The sequence below is a fragment of the Malus sylvestris genome, chromosome 10 (genome assembly GCF_916048215.2).
Source record: "Malus sylvestris chromosome 10, drMalSylv7.2, whole genome shotgun sequence".
Taxonomy (NCBI): domain Eukaryota; kingdom Viridiplantae; phylum Streptophyta; class Magnoliopsida; order Rosales; family Rosaceae; genus Malus; species Malus sylvestris.
Genome location: NC_062269.1, coordinates 21,725,544 through 21,743,693, shown reverse-complemented (window position 1 = coordinate 21,743,693; position 18,150 = coordinate 21,725,544). Strand labels below are relative to the sequence as shown.

Here is an 18,150-nt window from a genome sequence, read left to right as displayed (position 1 = left end):
TTAAAAATACAAAAATGTGTATGGAAAAAAAAAACCTGACTTGAACGATCTTGTGTTAAACTACTTGTACATCATTGAAAATGCAAAAACATGTATTTTTTTCATGGGTAAATCTCAATTTACTACTCTTAAGTTTCGTAATTTTCAACATTTAGTTTTTCGTCCTAGAGTCATACCTAAAGTATTAATTTTAGGACAGTCTCATACATCCGTTAATTTTGCTGTTAAGTCTTCCGTTAACTGATGGCGTGGCGCCCATGTGAATAATGACTGGGCGTCACGTGTCATTAAGGGTTCAAGTGAAAATTAAAAATTCAAAAAAAAAATTCCCGCCCAAATTTAAAATATTAAAAAAATTAATTAAATAAAAGTATTAAAAAAATTAAAATTAAAAAAAAACTCAGAAACCCCTTCGTCTTCCCCCACCCGACATCCCTCCACCCCTATCACGGCTCCCCCCCTCCACCCTCTCCACGACTTCTTGGTTGGGCTCCAGGTGTTATAGAAGGCTGCTCGGCCCTTGATCAAATTCCTGCGGTTTGAGCCGTCCGATTTGATAACCTTGATTCCGCTGTTCCCATCCAAATCCTGATTATACGCGATCAGATCACCGCTCGGAGAGAAGGTTGGGAACGAACCCTGAATCCTCAGCATCTGGAGTTGTTCAATAGGCGAAGACACTCGCTCGATATAAGGAATTGTAGAATCGGACTCGCCCCACTGAGTCGAATCACCCCGGAATCGGTGATACTCGAGGAGCTCTGAATCGGGCGAAACAAACGGGTTGTAATGGTGGAAATTCGGGTTCAGGATCTCTGTCATAGGCTCAAACGTCTTGGATTCGACATCAAAGAGCTCAATGTGTCGGAAATTCTTACCGGGCCAGTGAGTCGCGACGGCGATTTGTTTGCCGTCGTGGAGAGCTGTCGGGATGAAGCAGTGGAGCCCCGATGGAGTGACTCGAGTGGGAGTGATCGGGAACCCAAAAGAGGACTCCAGATCTTTGGGAAGATGAAAATCGACCCAGAAAATGCTCCACCAGCCGTCGTCATGTTGGCAGTGAAAATATATGACGGAGTCGCCGAACCAGGTGGGCCAGCCACCGCCCTCGCAGACGAGTACGCGCTTGCTGGGTCGCGATGCTTCGAATACGACTATATCGGTGTTGAGCTCGTGAAACTCACCGCCCCCTGGACGGGATCCGTACGAGGCGACGGCAACGAATTTTCTGGAGAGAGAGAAAGCGGGTTGTGATTTTGTCATGGAGGAGTGTGGATGAGTAGAGAGAAGACCAGGATTTGAAGTATCGACTGGGATCCTGGTGAGCTGAAACGAAGTAGAGGGTGTGATTTTTTTATGATGGGTCGGTCGTGGAAGAAGGATCCGGGTTTGGAGTGCAAGAGTTGGGGATGGGGGAGTCCAAGCCGGGTTAAGTAAATGGCGGGAAACCCGGTTGGCTCGGAGATGAAAACGAGGGAGTGGGGTTCGTGGTTGTTGTCGGCGAATTGGGCGTTGAAGTTGATGGAACGGGCGTCAGAGATGCGGCGCTCAGGGCCGATATTGGTGGAGGAGGGGTGGACAAGGATGGGGAGGGCGAAAATGTCAAAGCCATAGTGGGGTCTGCCAACGGTGGAGTAGACGACAGTGCCTTTGGGGTCGGTGTTCACCGTGGGAGCAAGGGTGAGGGGGATGGACGGGTGTTGGGTGGGGAAGACGAAGGGGTTCTAGGTTTTCTGACAATTTTTTTTAATATTTTTATTTAATTAATTATTTTAATATTTTAAATTTGGGTGGGAAACTTTTTTTTTGAATTTTTAATTTTCACGTGGACCCTTTAATGATACGTGGCGCCCAGTTATTGCACCACATTATCAATTAACGGAAAATTTAACAATCAGACTAAGAATGAATGAAACTGTTCTAAAATTAACACTTTATATACTCTAAGACGATAAAAACTTTATATACTAAATGTTAAAAATCACGAAACTTATTGGTAGTAAACTGAGATTTACCTTTTTTTGGGTTTCATTGTATCCTTTACTCTCACATTATTAGCAGAGCCACTATTCTTTGTATGTCAAGCAGTACTGCATTGTTTTACCTTAAACAAGCTTTCCATCATCCCTTTTCTTAATCCCAACAGAATTATCATCACTGTGACCAAACCCACACCGACTAAACGTCGAATGCGAACAATAACGTCATCGTCGTCATTTTTTCATACCAAAGTGTTGCTACTATGCATAAACTTACATCATTTAAAAACGGTGAATCAACAAATGACAAGCCAAATCCATGCAAATCCCGAATCAAAACAAGATCTTAAGGAAAATTGTATCGCATCAACAAAATTGTATGATTCCTAGCATTGCGTTAGTTGAACTTCTCAACTCCATCTCTAAAAAAGAAAATGTAAAAGTTTACCGTCATGTCTACAATAGCAAGGCAAGTATTGGTTTCTGGTCTAAATTCCATAACTAGCGCAAGTTTTCGACCTCTCTTCAATATCTTCACATCCCTAGTGTGGGTTACAAGAGTCTGCACTTCAATGCAATGTCTCGTGCAGATGAACTGCGAACAGTTCTGTAATCTATTTCTTCTTTTTTGTTTTGTCTTTGACTGACTGAGTATATGCAGTTCCCTGGCCATCAAAAGAGTAAAAACGGAACACATAAGGATGGATCCTTGAATTTATAATGATCAAAGTTACAAACTACACTTTAAACAACACAGTTGACTCGGCTCACTAAACACAGATGAAATTAGAAGAACCGATGCTTCTTTGTTTTGTTATATCCCTCATTTAAAACTTATACTTCTTTATTTTTCTGTGGCAATTTGAAACACCGATTAAACTACAGATGCGGGAAGTTCTACATGAAGCAACCCATATCGAATAGGCCCTATTAAAAGTTATGAGTGCATGACTTCGATTATGAGAGATGCAAATCTCAAAAAGAAATTGATAACTTTTAACAGGGCCATGTTTTAACCATTGGAAACACAAAATTTGAAAATTCAAAACAAGTTAGCAAAATAAGAATAATTAGGAAGATATTTTGGAGCATCAACTGCATACCTGAAGCCATTCATCCATAGAGGCATCGGTAGCCTTGGTTCCAACTTCCACCTTGGGAGCCCTCTTGGTTTTCTAACCAAAAATAGACATACACAAAAGATTAATTAAATGAAAAGCAATGAACAAAAGTAAATATAAACATATAACTAACATGACCTATATATTTTATTAAACGTGCAGTTTTATAAAGATTTGAAACAAGTACAAGAAATTCAACAATCTCATAAGTAAGTTTGAATACCTTAGAAAGGTGCTGTATTTGACCATGAATCCATAAACCTAGGAGGACAAGAAGGGCACATCCAAGGGTGACAAGAAAAACAGACTCAATGCTGAGCATAGCACCAGCCTCAACAACTTCAATAGTACCATTGTAGAAGGTGCTCTGGTATGGTTGCTGGTCTATCTCATAATAAATGGTACCCACAAGATCAAAAGCGCCAGGCTGCATAACACAAATTAAATGATTTAGGTCAAGTGTACCACTCCATTGATTCAATTGCATTTTAAAGTAAAGTTGACTAAAAATACAAGCAGTTCCAGATGTTAACAATAGATAGAAATGATGATACCTGTAAGAACTTGCTGACAGCAAATATGTATGGGAAAGTAGCCTGGGCCGAAGCTGGAACAGATCCATTGTTAAAAGCCTACAGTTAAACCACATCTGTAAGTGAAACTGACAAAAGTACAAAATAAAACTAGCCAGAAGCAACTTTAATGCAAAGAATAACACAAAATTCCCAACATGAAAAGATAAGAGGTACATTTTACAAACTAGGAAATCTAAAATGGTGTGGGAAAATAAATGACCAACCAAATGGTAATGGGCTTTAAAAATATAAGTAAAAAGGCTTTAGGTTATTAAACTTTTTGAATCCTCAAAATACTTTAAAATGAATCAGTTCAACATGTCATACAGGTAAAAGGCAAATCTTCTACATTAAAGTTCAAATCTGAACTCTCATCACTCTCAATGTTCTTGATTGAGCTATCAAATAAATTGGCAAGTTTGATCATCCTTTCAATGTGACTATCAACCCTCATCCACTATTTATATTAATTATTACAATACTAGACAACTGAGCTCGTTCTAAAAATAGGCAATGAGGGGTATAATCTTTACCAAGTCAATTATGAAAACAGATCTCACTAAGCTTCAATAAGAAACTTAGATAACCAAACTTACACTGGTCATGGATATCCTGCAAATCTAGATTTTAACAAACTATGGTTTGTTAAGCATACATATCCTTCACTTGTAAAATAAGTTACATGCAATCAGCAATATCACAAGCAGCAAGCAAATAAAAAGAGATATTATAGCAATATGGAAATAAAAAATGAAGTCCAGTTGTTCATAACAAGATTAATTGTCATAAAATGTTTCCAGATTCTAAAAAACCATGTTAACCAACAAAAAAAATCTCTTGATGAAACAAAACAATTTAAAAGCAAATCCAGAGATTATTTATGTGTAAACCAATCATACCAACAATTACCTGGGCAGTAAGATTCTGAACCAGCAGATTGTGATCAAAAGGAAGATGAACGCTGGCTTTGATTGCAATCACATTCAAGCTTGACTCTCCTGGTTTCACATCAAAACAGCAATTAAGCTATGTTCTAAACATTTCAGAAAAAATATAGCAGAAAAAGTGCATTAGTACGCCAGCACAACAAGTAATCATGTTGCTCTTTCCAAGGGGAATTGGCAAGTTACAGCACAGAACAAATAATAAAGGTGATAAAAACGATTTGAAGACAGCATTGCATTGCACTCAAAGAAATACAGAATCCAATCACATAAGAAAATATTATGTTTATTACCATCATTTTTCAGACCAACCAGTATTTCAGTCTCTTCCCCTGCCGCCACCGCTACATAGACAAGATCAAAGTAAAAAACACATTTCTAAAATTGAAAACAAATGGCTATAAATTTTCCAATGTACAATAATGATGAAATTCTTACTTTTAGCGATGTTTTTGGGGAAGACACAGATTGTATCAACTCCGGGAGCTGGGCTAAAACTTCCGTCTCCAAAATCTTGGACATCCTCGCCAACAATCCCGAGATCACTGCTTTCTTCCACGGTGTCAGAAGCATCCACTTCCGAATCAGACTGGCCCCTAGCGACTAAAGATCGGAAGAACCATATATTCAGTACGACCCACTTGGAATCCACATTAAATCAACCAAAATATTATCTTAATTTCCACAAATTATGAATATTGCAAACCAAACACGTAAATCACAGTCTATTGAACTCAAGACTCAACTTTTGCTTATCTAACCCAGCATGCAAACATTAGTTAAGTCATCTGAAAAGGGCAGGACAATGAGCGAAAAAGATCAACAAAACACGAAATCGAATTCCAAAACCTCACTAAGGCAATTGCATGTTAGCTGAAAAGCCTACCTTGAAGTGAAATTTCGCTTTCTACTAATTAAATTAACGACAATAAACTGAGCTAATCCATGCCAAACCTACACATCAACAATAAATTCAAGCATACTCCATCAAGACAATGGAGCATCAAGTCGATCAAAACGAAAATTAGTCAAACCAGATCTAATTTGCACCGATCAACAAAGTCAAACCCAACAAGTATACACCCAACACTAGCTGGTAAATCGATTCGATGAGCAAATCGCAATTTCAACAAACGAAATGAACGAAACAATACAATCTATATATTAGATCTAGATTTGGGGATTGAGAGAGAGACCTTGGAGGAAAGGGGATGCGATGAGGAGGAGAGTGAGGAGAAGAACCCTAATCGCGCTGGTCGCCATGGGCGGTGGTCGGAGCTTGTTCTTTAGGGTGGGGTGGGGTCGTGATGTTGGTGTGAGATTTGTAGTGAGAAAGAGAGCGAGGGTTTCAACACAGCGCCTAAAGCGAAGAATAACGACAATTTTCAATTTTTATAGTGATTTTCGGGAATTAATCAGAAATAGTGGAAATGAAAAATTGCGAATTTTTATAGTTACCTGTAGCAACGATCCATCATCTTCATTCAAATTTGAGTAACGATTATTTAACTAAAAAATCATTACCATTAGTTCATTAACTCATTAAAATGTGTATATATGGTTATTTTCATCAATTCTGTTAGAATTCTGTCAAAATGAGTTATGTTGGAAGAATCATTACTATAATTAGATTAAAGCTGAAGGACCATTGCACTAATTTGGTTAAAATTGAGAGATCATTTCTCCAATTGGATTAAAGTTGAAGGGTCATTGATCTAGTTGGGTTAAAGTTGATAGACTATTACTACAATTTATTCTAAAATCGAGCATGCTCCGTGGTTATTTTCTTTCATCCTATTTTGCTTTATTTTTATTTTCTCAATAGCTAAAAATAATTAGTTCAAGTGACCGCAATTACAACCAGTATCAGTACAATCAAATAGGACGGCCGTTAGCCACAGGCTGCAATCATCAATTCTAAAAATAAGAGTTTGTACTTTTAAAGCCTAGAGACTGCATTCAGCACACAATTTGCTTCTTTAAAAACTTGCTTCCAAAATTTGGACTCCTGAGAAGCTGCCAAACACTTGTTGTCCATAATAATATTCTTTAGCCTCCAAGGTATTGCTTCATTTGGCCCTCAGATCATTATTTATTTATTTTTAACTGAAAATTTATTTGAAATTTATTTTTATTTTTTAAGAAAGATTACTTTAATAAGTTCTCAAAATTTTGACCTTATTTTTAGTTTTAGTTTTTAATTTTTACATTTTTTAAAAATAAAAGTAGTTACTAAATTTCAATTTTTGATTTCCAAAATTGTGTCTTCTTTTTCCACCATATTAAACCTAACTTATGACACCCTATTTCACCACTTGTAATATGCAATTATTCATTTTCTAGGTAAAGTGAGGCAAAGTCCAAATAAACTACAAACAATTATGGATCTTTAACAAGCTAAAGACTATTTTTGTTTTGTTTGTACCATACCTAGGGCCTCCGTATTTAGACCTCGTATAAATACTCGGGGGACTCAAGTGTAATTATGTAATAAATGAAGGGGCAAATATGTAATAAGTGAGGAGCCCTTAGTCTATAAAAGGGACTCCTCACCCTCACAATCCTCAAGCCTCACATCCCCAAAACAAAGGCTCTCATATTCAGAGCTCTCATCCTCACAGAGAAGCTCTCTCAAACCCTCTCTTTCTCTAGGGGACTCTCCATCACGCTTGTAATCCATACATTCATACAGAGAAATACAATCAACATCAATGTGGACATAGCCCAAACATTGGGATGAACCACGAGACATCTTGTGTTCTTTACTTTCTTGCAAATTCACGGTCGGATTTACGTTGTTCCAAGACCCCTCCGGTTTTGTGCATCAACATTTGGCGCCGTCTGTGGGAAACAACACGAAAAGCTGTGTCGGTTCTCTCTCATTTTTTCACCTCCGCCGTGGATCTGCAAAAATCACAAAAACCATCAACCAGCCCCATCTCTCACTCCTTTCACTGACCCATGCTGAAGTCACCTCTCTACTTTCCCTCTCATATGTTCTCTCTGCAACACTGAGAACACCACCTCATATCGTTTTGTGGGGAGTTGCAACCAACACTGCTATCCCGGACCCAAAAAACACTGCTATCTAAACCAGGTTTGTTTAGATCATTTTGTGGGGAGCTTTAGTCGAGAGCTGAGTTAGACCCAAAAGAAAAGCTGAAATCCCAACATACAAAACCAAGTGTGCAGGAGGAGACACACCCTCAAATGAAGCTTCAGCAATGGCGTTAATGGCAACCAGAACAAACTTCTTTAGGCTCCTTACAACAAAAGCACCAATTTTGGGATCTGGGTCTTGCTCCTATAACCTCAAGCGACCAGTTCGGGTTGACGTCGCTGTATTCCACCTCCACAGCAGCCAGAGTCTGGGATCATTGGGTCGAGGCCACCGCACATGGGGTTGGAGATATTGGGTGTGAAAGATTATGAAGACTATAGGAGGTCTGTGTATGGTGAAATCACTCACAAGGCTTTGCTTGTTGATGCTGTTGGTACCCTTGTTGTTCCTTCCCAGCCAATGGCTCAAATAATAGATATTGATTATCTACGAAGATGGAGGGGGATCGGGGAAGGAAGAAGAAATCAGATGTTGGACTCGGACGGGGGGGGTCCCGGGGAAATGTGTGCAGTGGGTGCTGATCGGAAACCCAATCATTGAGTTAAGTCTCCCATTTTCTTCTCCCCAATGGATTGTTGGTCCCCTTTTCTCGCCGCCGACGACGAGTTCGAGAAGCTCGCCATGAGAATTAACCCCTCGAGGGTTACAGTTGATAATGCATCAAGCAGGAAAACCACTCTGATTAGGGTGGACAGTGCAAATAAGCGTGGGAGTTTGCTGGAATTGGTTCAGGGGAATAAGCTCTTTGACGATGGAATCGCTGAATGCATTCAACAGTCACTGGGACCAAGAGGACGAAGCTTCCTTTCCTTGAGAAGGTCTGTGGGTGTCCAAGCTATCCACCGGCATCAATGTGTTAATCTTCTCCCCTGACCAGTGGAAGCCAGATCCCATTCTCAATCATGCATTTATTCTCTAGGTTGTCGCACTTGTCCAACAAAAGAAAAAGAAAGGCCCTTAGACAGCTCAACCACTCCTACAAAAGTGAAAGGAAAAAGCAAAAACAAGTTTGCAGATGAGTATGTTTGGAGGTAAAGAGACAGAGAGAGGTGCGGTGTAAAAGCAGAAAGTAAAAGCAGAAAGCAAAAGCAGAAAACAAAAGAAGATAAAAAGAAGCACATATAATTGAGGTGGTGATGGCATGCAGAAAAGGGAATTATGGGCGTGACCCATTGAGCAGAGGGTCAGATTTATTTTTGAACGATGTAATTTATTTTTCTTATCCTTCAGAGACATCTGTATAACCCCATTAGAGGGTAATCATAAAATATAAAAAATAAAAATAAAAAAAAAAACGGCAAGCCCAAAATAATGGGCTGGAATGTTATGTGGATGGCGAAGGCCCATATGCCAAAAAGAGATAGGCCCTCTATTATCACCAACCAGCTGATCAAAAGTACGTCCAATAATACAAAAAATTATTCGGCAGCCTACCACTATTATCACCAACCAGGTGGTCAAAATTACGTTCAATACTCCAAAAAATATTCAGCAGTCTGCCGCTATTATCACCAACCAAATGATCAAACGTACGTCCAGTACTCCAAAATTATTCGGTAGCCTGCCGCTATTATCACCAACTAGGTGATCAAAAGTACGTCTAGTACTCCAAAATTATACATGAGCATCACTCATGTCAATCATACATAAACATTCATGAGCATCACTCATATCAATCATACATAAACATTCATGAGCATCACTCATGTCAACATTCATGAGCATCACTCATGTCAACATCCATGAGCATCACTCATGTCAATCAACATAAACATTCATGAGCATCATTCATGTCAATCAGCTTCAAAAGCTTCATTTACAAAGCTCTAGCTTCAAAAGCTTCATTTATAGAGCTCCAGCTTTCAAAGCTTCATTTACAAAAACTCCAGCTTCAAAACTTCACTTGCAAAGCTTCAATGCAGGGTATACAAATACCGCATCCTAACAACCGCCACTTCGGCCCATACATGGAGTCCATTTGAAGTTTCCAGCCAACAGACTCTATTGACTGAAGACTTGGGGGACTACACTATGTACCATATATTGGGCCTCATGAAAAATACTTAGGGGACTTAGCCCATTATTTATGTACTAAGGAGCGAATCCTTGTTCTATAAAAGGGACTCCCTCACTTTCATTAGAGAGCATCCATTATTTATGTACTGAGGAGCAAACCCTTATTCTATAATAGGGACTCCCTCACCATCATTAGAGAGCATCGCCGCCTGCTACGCAACCGCCTCACCGCGAGCATCACTCCTAACCCATCACTTATGTATTGAGGAGCGAGTCCTTATTCTATAAAAGGGACTCCCTTACCATCATTAGAGAATATCGCCGCCTGCTGAGCAACCACTGTAGACATTGAAATTTCGTTAGCATAAATGTTAGCCATTGCATTAAGATTACATTTGTAAACATTGAAATTTTGGTGAAATAAATGTTAACCATTGTATTAAAATTACAACCTTCATCTACCAAGTTCACCTACAACATCCACCAAGTTCACCTACAACATCCACCAAGTTTCACCTACAAACATCCACCAAGTTTCACCTACAACATCCACCAAAATTCACCTACAATATCCACCAAAACAAATGGATGGTGGTGATTCGTTCCCAAAGCCTATAAATAGGCTCCTCCATCAAAGAATCAAGGAAGGAATTCACAAATACATTTCTCTACTCCTCACACATCCAAAATCCTTGAAGCTTTGAAACTCTAAAGCTCTCAAGAAAATCTCGAAGAATCAAGAAAGCTCTCTTCGTTCTTCGTTCTTCGTTTATCATTCTTCCAAGATCAAGCCCCGACGGCCCTTGGATCAACCATCCACCAATTCAAGATCAAGCCCCGACGGCCCTTGAAGAAAGCACCATCGTTCATCATCCGTTCATCCAAGATCAAGCCCCAACGGCCCTTGGATCAACAAACATCAACAAATCCACACATCCAACCGTTCTTCAAGATCAAGCCCAAAAGCCTTTGAAGATCTGTTCATCACCGTTATTCAAGATCAAGCCTTAACGACCCTTGAAGAAACACTCATCCTCAAGATCAAACCCCAACGGCTCCTTGAAGATCCGCTCAAATCCACCTTCAAAGATCAAGCCCACGGCCCCTTGAAGAAACTTCCAACAGTTCATCCAAGATCAAGCCTCGACGGCCTTTGGATCAACGAAACATCCACAAATCAACACCTTACGGAGATCGAATCAGAGGATCAAATTTGAGAGAGATTGTAACCCAAAATCATCAAACACAAATATTATTTTGTGCACGTTGTTCTTGTCTCTTTCGTTTCAGGAATTTTCCGTGTTCACAAATTGGCACGCCCAGTGGGACCATCTCTACCTCTCATCTCTTTCTCCGTTCAAGAAATTCGAGCACACTTCCAAAATCAATGGCATCAAGGAAGGCTCAAGCTGTTCCCACAACCAACACAAAGAACAAGAGCATCCTTACCGCAGGCGGCGCCATTTCAGGCATCGTAACTCGAAGCAAGGCAAGAGCTCTTGTTGCCTCCTCTTCCACCCCTACATCAACCCTGCCAAAGGAACAAGAGTACCCTAGGTACGAACCTGTGATCACCCTGGCCTCGCTAAAGGCACCAAGGGAGGAAAGCTCGAAGAAGTACTCCGAGTCTTTGTTTTCCGATGCTGACTCAAGCGACAGCACATCCATGCAAGTTATGGCTACCGGAGCAACTTCAATCGATGAGCAGCTGGCTCAGATGAATGAAGCAATTGCAAGGTTAACCCGAATTGTGGAAGAAAAAGACTTACAAATTGCAGCACTCGTCAAACGACTGGAGGCGCAGGATGGCGAGAAACCCAACCCGAAGATTGATCATCTGAATAAGGAAAACGACGAAGAAGACGAGCCCCCGGTGAAGAAAATCGATGTGAAGTCGGAGCCAGACCAAGCAGCGGCAATCATGGGATCTCTTTCTATCCAGCAGCTGCAAGAGATGATCACCAACACCATCAAGGCACAGTATGAAGAAAACTCTCATGCCTCCACGTTGTACTCAAAGCCTTACTTCAGGAAGATCGACGCCTTAAGGATGCTAAATGGCTATCAACCGCCGAAGTTTATGCAATTTGACGGAAAGGGAAACCCAAAGCAACATGTCGCACATTTCATCGAAACCTGCAACAATGCAGGGACGGAGGGAGATTACCTTGCCAAGCAGTTTGTACGCTCGTTAAAAGGAAACACCTTTGAGTGGTACACAGACCTGGAACCCGAGTCCATCAACAGCTGGGAACAGTTGGAAAGGGAATTCCTCAACCGCTTCTACAGTACCCGCCGCACTGTGAGCATGCTGGAGCTGACGAGCACGAAACAATGGAGGGAAGAACCAGTCATGGACTACATCAACCGATGGCGTAATCTAAGCCTCAAATGTAAGGACAGGCTCTCCGAGATTTCTTCAATCGAGATGTGCATCCAGGGCATGCAATGGGGTTTACAATACATCCTTCAAGGTATCAAGCCACGGACTTTTGAAGAATTAGCCACCCGTGCCCACGACATGGAATTGAGCATCGCCCACCATGGAAAGAATGAGCCAATCACCGATTTCAAAAGGGATAAAGTGTTTACTTCAAGAGCAGACAATCATGGGAAAAAGCCCGCCAATGAAGCTTTTACCACCAAAACCATCCCTATCAAGACCTCGTCCGCACCCGTCAAAATCTCCTTCAATAACAAAGCAAAGGAGATAAAAAGAAGTGAGCCTTCCCACACCCAAGATAGGTACAAAAACACTTTGAGGGAACTTGAGCAGAAGGTATACCCTTTTCCGGACTCCGACATGGATGCAATGCTGGACGAATTGCTGGAGAAGAAGGTGATTGAGTTGCCTGAATGCAAACGCCCTGAAGAGATGAATCGTACCAACGATCCCAAGTACTGCAAGTACCATCGTATCGTGGGTCATCAAGTGGGCAAATGTTTCATCCTAAACTCATCATGAAGTTGGCACAGCAAGGGTGGATTGAGCTCGACCTAGAAGACACAGCCGCAACGCATACCACTACGATCGTGTTCGGGTCCTTTGATCCCGTGCCTCTTCAAGAAATACCTGACCATTCCTATCAATGTACAAGCTACACGGCACCTTCTGCACAACCATCATTGGGGGCAAACGACCAGGATGCACCTATCGATGATGAAGAAGGGTGGACATTGGTGACCTATAAAAAGACGAGGAAGCCAAGACCACAAGCTATAAAGCCAAAGGGGGAGCAAGCGAGAAAGCATCGTCGCCGCAACAATAGGAAGCTTAAAAGAAGTATAAGAGCTGCTAAGTCAACATATGCTGGGGAACCTATGGAGTCAGAGCCACGTATTCCCGTCTCCTTGCACGAATACTTCCCGGATGACTTCTTCCAACAGTGCACTATCACTGCATGTCACATGGTCGAAGTAGAAATGGAAGAACCCTCAAAAGGCAAAGCTGTCACCACTGAGGGGGAAAAGACTCTTACAACTGAAAAAGGTCTGCCAACACACCTTAGCATCGAATGAGCACTCCGGTTGCCAAAGGAGATGCGAAGAGCACTGGCAGCGGTCTTGGCAAGTCCCGACGACCAAAAAGTGCAAGAAAGCAAGAACGAAAGCTTGAAGCTTCGGCCATATGAATGTGCCACATGTTGTGCCGCCGAGGACGTAATCCACTTCACCGATGAAGACTTGCTGCTAGGATCCAAGCCTCACAACCGACCTCTCTTCGTCTCTGGGTACGTAAGGGAACATAAAGTCAACCGCATACTTGTGGATGGTGGATCAGCCATAAATATCATGCCAAAGTCAACAATGACCACAATCGGCATCAAGGTGGATGAACTATCCCTAAGCCGTCTACTAATCCAAGGTTTTAACCAAGGAGGACAAAGAGCGATGGGCATGGTCCGAGTGGAGATGACCATTGGTGAACTCAAGTCAAGCACAATATTCCACGTGATTGATGCAAGAACTTCCTACGGTTTGCTCTTAGGAAGGCCTTGGATCCATGCAAATGGAGTAGTACCGTCCACCCTTCACCAATGCTTAAAATTTTACCGAGAAGGAGTGAAGGTGATCTATGGCGACACCAAGCCATTCACTGAAGTCGAATCACATTTCGCAGACGCCAAGTTCTACATGGATGAAGACATGGTGCCCGAAACTCTTCGAAAAGAGATCAAATTCATGGGCAAAGCAACACCTAAAAAGCAGGAGTGGCAAGCCGTGCCAAAAAAAGCAAGAAGAAGAAGTTATGCCATCTTCAAGCAAAAACAACGATGAGCTTGCTAAACCTGCAACAACCAAAGGGAGTAGAACGCCCTAAAATGGACCAAACATACCCGTTTTCCGATACATCCCGACGTCTAGAAGAAAGAATGGTCAATCCCTGTTTGAAACTGCAGCAAGCAAAGCCGATGCACAGCGGCACATGGATAATGTAAAGTTGCTTAAAACAAATGCAATTCTGCCTTTAACACAGCTAGGCGACACTAAGGTTGTAGGACCATCACAAGGCTTCATAAAAGGCATGCCAAAAGGGGTAGAACCAAGCTTTCTCCCAACCAAGAGGACCGAAGAAGGTTTTGATCCAAATGCCTACAAACTCATGTCTAAAGCTGGGTACAACTTCACCTCCTCTGCAAATTTAGGAAAAAATGGTTTGAACACCGTCAAAGACAACAAACGTGATCTCACAAAAACTCAGAAGAAGTTGGAGGAACATGGTTACGGGGTCAACAACAACAAAGCTGGACTTGGCTTCACACCAAATGCACCGGTGAAGATCGCCAGCAAGACAAAAAATGCTAGCGCTCAACACATCAACGTGAGCATTATACAAAATAAAGAAGAGCCTCAACCTGCCCCCCAGACGTCAGTATTCGATAGAATGAATCGTTCAAGACCCAGAGTTTCGGCAACTAAACTCATTGGCGGTCAAAACAGAACTTCCGTCTTCAAAAGGCTTAACACATCAGCATCTCGAAGCTCTGTTTTCAAAAGGTTGTCGAAACCTAAGAAGCAAAGCAATACGACTAGCTTTCCTCCACGACAGTCAGTTATGGAAAGACTTGAATAAGCCAAAAAGCCTTCCAGAAGGAGAAAGACGACACCAGAAGTAGAAAAGATCGATCATCTGGCAGAAAAAGATGACGTTCGAAGTTCCATTCCTTCAAGAATGAAGCGCCAAACAATTTTGGAGGTTAACACAGTTGGATCACTGAAAGTAAAAAGGCGCACCATCATCCACACTGGACAATCTTCATGCCAACAAACTCGGGTCAACATCGAAGAAGAGGCCCAAGACGTCTTCCACATCACAATCCAAGAAGGTGAAGAAGATGAAATCCTCGAGGAAGATGTCATTACAGCGCCGTCACAACTCGAAGATGGAGGGCAAGCCACAGTTGACGATCTCAAATAACTCAACTTAGGCACAAGTGAGGAACCAAAGCCTATCTTCGTGAGTGCATTACTAAGTGCAGACGAGATAGAGAAGTATTACCAGCTGCTATTAGAGTACAAGGACGTCTTTGCTTGAACCTACAAGGAAATGCCCGGCCTCGACCCCATCATTGTTGTGCATCATCTTGCAGTCAAGCCTGGAACGCGACCAATAAAGCAAACTCAAAGACGCTATCGATCCGAGCTCATCCCACAAATCGAGGCCGAGATTGACAAGTTGATCGAAGCAGGCTTCATTCGAGAAGTGTAATACCCCAAGTGGATCTCCAATATCGTCATAGTTCTTAAGAAATCTGGACAAATACGTGTTTGTGTAGACTTCCGAGACCTCAATGATGCTTTCCCAAAGGATGACTTCCCCTTGCCAATCATTGAAATCATGGTGGACGCAACCATTGGCCATGAGGCACTATCATTCATGGACGGCTCTTCTGGATACAATCAAATTCATATGGCTCTTGAAGATGAGGAACTAACAGCATTCCGCACTCCAAAAGGTATCTACTGCTACAAGGTGATGCCCTTTGGTCTGAAGAATGCTGGAGCTACATATCAACGCGCAATGCAGAAGATCTTCAATGACATGCTACACAAGAACGTAGAATGCTATGTAGACGATGTGGTGGTCAAGACAAAGAAAAGATTAGATCACTTGAAGGATTTACGAGTAGTGTTCGAAAGGTTGCGAAAATACAACCTCAAGATGAACCCGTTAAAATGTGCATTTGGCGTCACATCTGGAAAGTTCCTTGGCTTCATTGTCAAGCATCGTGGCATTGAAGTGGACCAATCAAAGATCAAGGCCATTCAAAGCATGCCCGAGCCAAAAAACCTGCACGAGTTGAAAAGTCTACAAGGACGGCTAGCCTTCATCAGACGCTTCTTCTCCAACCTTGCAGGGCGTTGTCAACCGTTCAGTCGACTCATGAAGAAAGATGTTACGTTCGTATGGGACAAAGCATGCAACAATGCTTTTGAAAGTATAAAGAAGTATTTATCAAGTCCACCTGTCCTGGGGGCACCTGTACCAGGGAAACCGCTCATATTGTACATCGCTGCTCAGGAAAGTTCAGTCGGAGCACTCTTGGCACAGGAAAATGAATCCCAGAAAGAATGAGCGCTCTACTACCTCAGTCGAACGCTCACCGGCGCTGAGTTGAACTACTCCCCAATAGAAAAAATGTGCCTTGCCTTGATATTTGCCATCCAGAAGCTCAGACATTACATGCATGCTTACACCATCCACTTGGTTGCTAAAGCTGACCCGGTCAAATACGTCATGTCCAAGCCAGTTTTGACAGGACGACTAGCTAAATGGGCATTGCTTCTCTATCAATACGAGATCATCTACGTCCCAGCTAAAGCCGTCAAGGGACAAGCACTAGCAGACTTCCTTGCCGACCATCAAATCCCAGCCGATTGGAAAATCTCAGACGACTTGCCTAACGAGGAGGTGTTCTACATCGACATATTCCTGACATGGACGATGTTCTTCGATGGATCTGCACGAGCAGACGGAGCGGGGGCAGGAGTAGTATTCATGTCGCCACAAAGGCAAATACTACCTTATTCATTCCAACTAAGCGAATTATGCTCCAACAACGTCGCTGAGTACCAAGCACTGATCATCGGGCTCCAAATGGCGATCAACATGGAAATTACAGCCCTTGAGATATATGGCGACTCCAAGCTCATAATCAATCAACTCCTGACTAAATATGAGGTGAGGAAAGATGATCTCGTCCCATACTTCCGGCTGGCAACGTAATTGCTGCAAAAGATCGAGGCCGTAACACTAGAACACGTGCCAAGAAAAGAAAATCAAATGGCAGACGCTCTCGCCAAGCTAGCCTCGAGCATAACGTTAAGAGATGACGAAGCCACAAACGTGCCAGTCTGCCAAAGATGGGTAATCCCGCCTGTCACTGAAATGGTACTAAGTGATACAAATGTTATTTCCATACTTCCGGTCAACGTTGAAGAATGGAGACAGCCGCTGATCAACTACTTGGAGCATGGAATACTCCCAGATGATCCAAAACACCGTTCTGAAGTACGTCGACGAGCGCATCGCTTCCTCTATTACAAAGGGACACTCTACCGGCGATCTTTTGAAGGAGTACTTCTGAGATGCTTAGGCGAGGAAGAAGCCAATCAAGCCATGGAAGAAGCACACTCAGGAATATGTGGAGCGCATCAGTCCGGACCGAAGCTTCATTTCCAGCTCAAAACAATGGGTTACTACTGGCCAAGCATGGTAAAGGACTGCCTAGAACACGCCAAAAGGTGCCAAGCCTGCCAATTTCACGCCAACTTCATACATCAACCGCCTGAACCATTACACCCTACAGCTACTTCATGGCCATTCGATGCATGGGGATTAGACGTAGTAGGACCAATTGCGCCAAAGTCATCTGCAGGAGAAGCTTACATCCTGGCTGCAACAGATTACTTCTCCAAGTGGGCTGAAGCCATACCCCTGAAGGAAGTCAAGAAGGAAACTGTCGTCCGTTTCATCAAGGAACATATCATCCACCGATATGGCGTGTTTCGCTACATTGTCACTGACAACGGAAAACAGTTCTCCAACCGACTCGTGGACGAGCTCTGCGAGAAATACAAGTTCAAGCAGCACAAATCCTCCATGTATCATGCTCCGGCCAACGGTCTTGCAGAAGCATTTAACAAGACATTGTGCAACCTCCTGAAGAAGGTAATCGGCAGAACAAAGAAAGACTGGCATGAAAGAATAGGCGAAACACTTTGGGCATACAGGACGACATATAGAACGCCTACCCAAGCTACACCTTATTCTCTCGTATATGGCGTGGAAGCTGTTCTACCGCTCGAAAGTCAAATCCCCTCGCTAAGGATGGCTCTACAAGAAGGCTTGACTGACGAAGAGAATGCAAAGTTGCGCCTTCAAGAGCTGGA

At 42.4% G+C, this 18,150-nt stretch overlaps 1 protein-coding gene and 1 pseudogene across 2 annotated transcripts in view; both read right to left on the bottom strand.

Moving 5' to 3' along the window:
* Nucleotides 1-322: 322 nt before the first annotated feature.
* LOC126584317 (uncharacterized) lies at nt 323-2,433 on the bottom strand (annotated as a pseudogene).
* The window catches only part of LOC126585903 (translocon-associated protein subunit alpha), a 30,257-nt gene continuing 14,406 nt past the window's right edge, over nt 2,300-18,150 (bottom strand). Inside the window, exons 1-8 of one of the 2 annotated variants that reach the window (XM_050250484.1) lie at nt 5,816-6,000; nt 5,058-5,222; nt 4,913-4,963; nt 4,585-4,673; nt 3,655-3,732; nt 3,324-3,527; nt 3,083-3,154; nt 2,300-2,644 (exon numbers count right to left, since the gene is read on the bottom strand). In XM_050250484.1, the coding sequence (XP_050106441.1) occupies nt 2,594-2,644; nt 3,083-3,154; nt 3,324-3,527; nt 3,655-3,732; nt 4,585-4,673; nt 4,913-4,963; nt 5,058-5,222; nt 5,816-5,882 (777 nt within the window). In that variant the 5' untranslated portion in view covers nt 5,883-6,000 and the 3' untranslated portion in view covers nt 2,300-2,593. Of the gene's footprint in view, nt 2,645-3,082; nt 3,155-3,323; nt 3,528-3,654; nt 3,733-4,584; nt 4,674-4,912; nt 4,964-5,057; nt 5,223-5,815; nt 6,001-18,150 lie in introns of those variants that run through there. The other variant, XM_050250485.1, reaches the window with a different exon arrangement.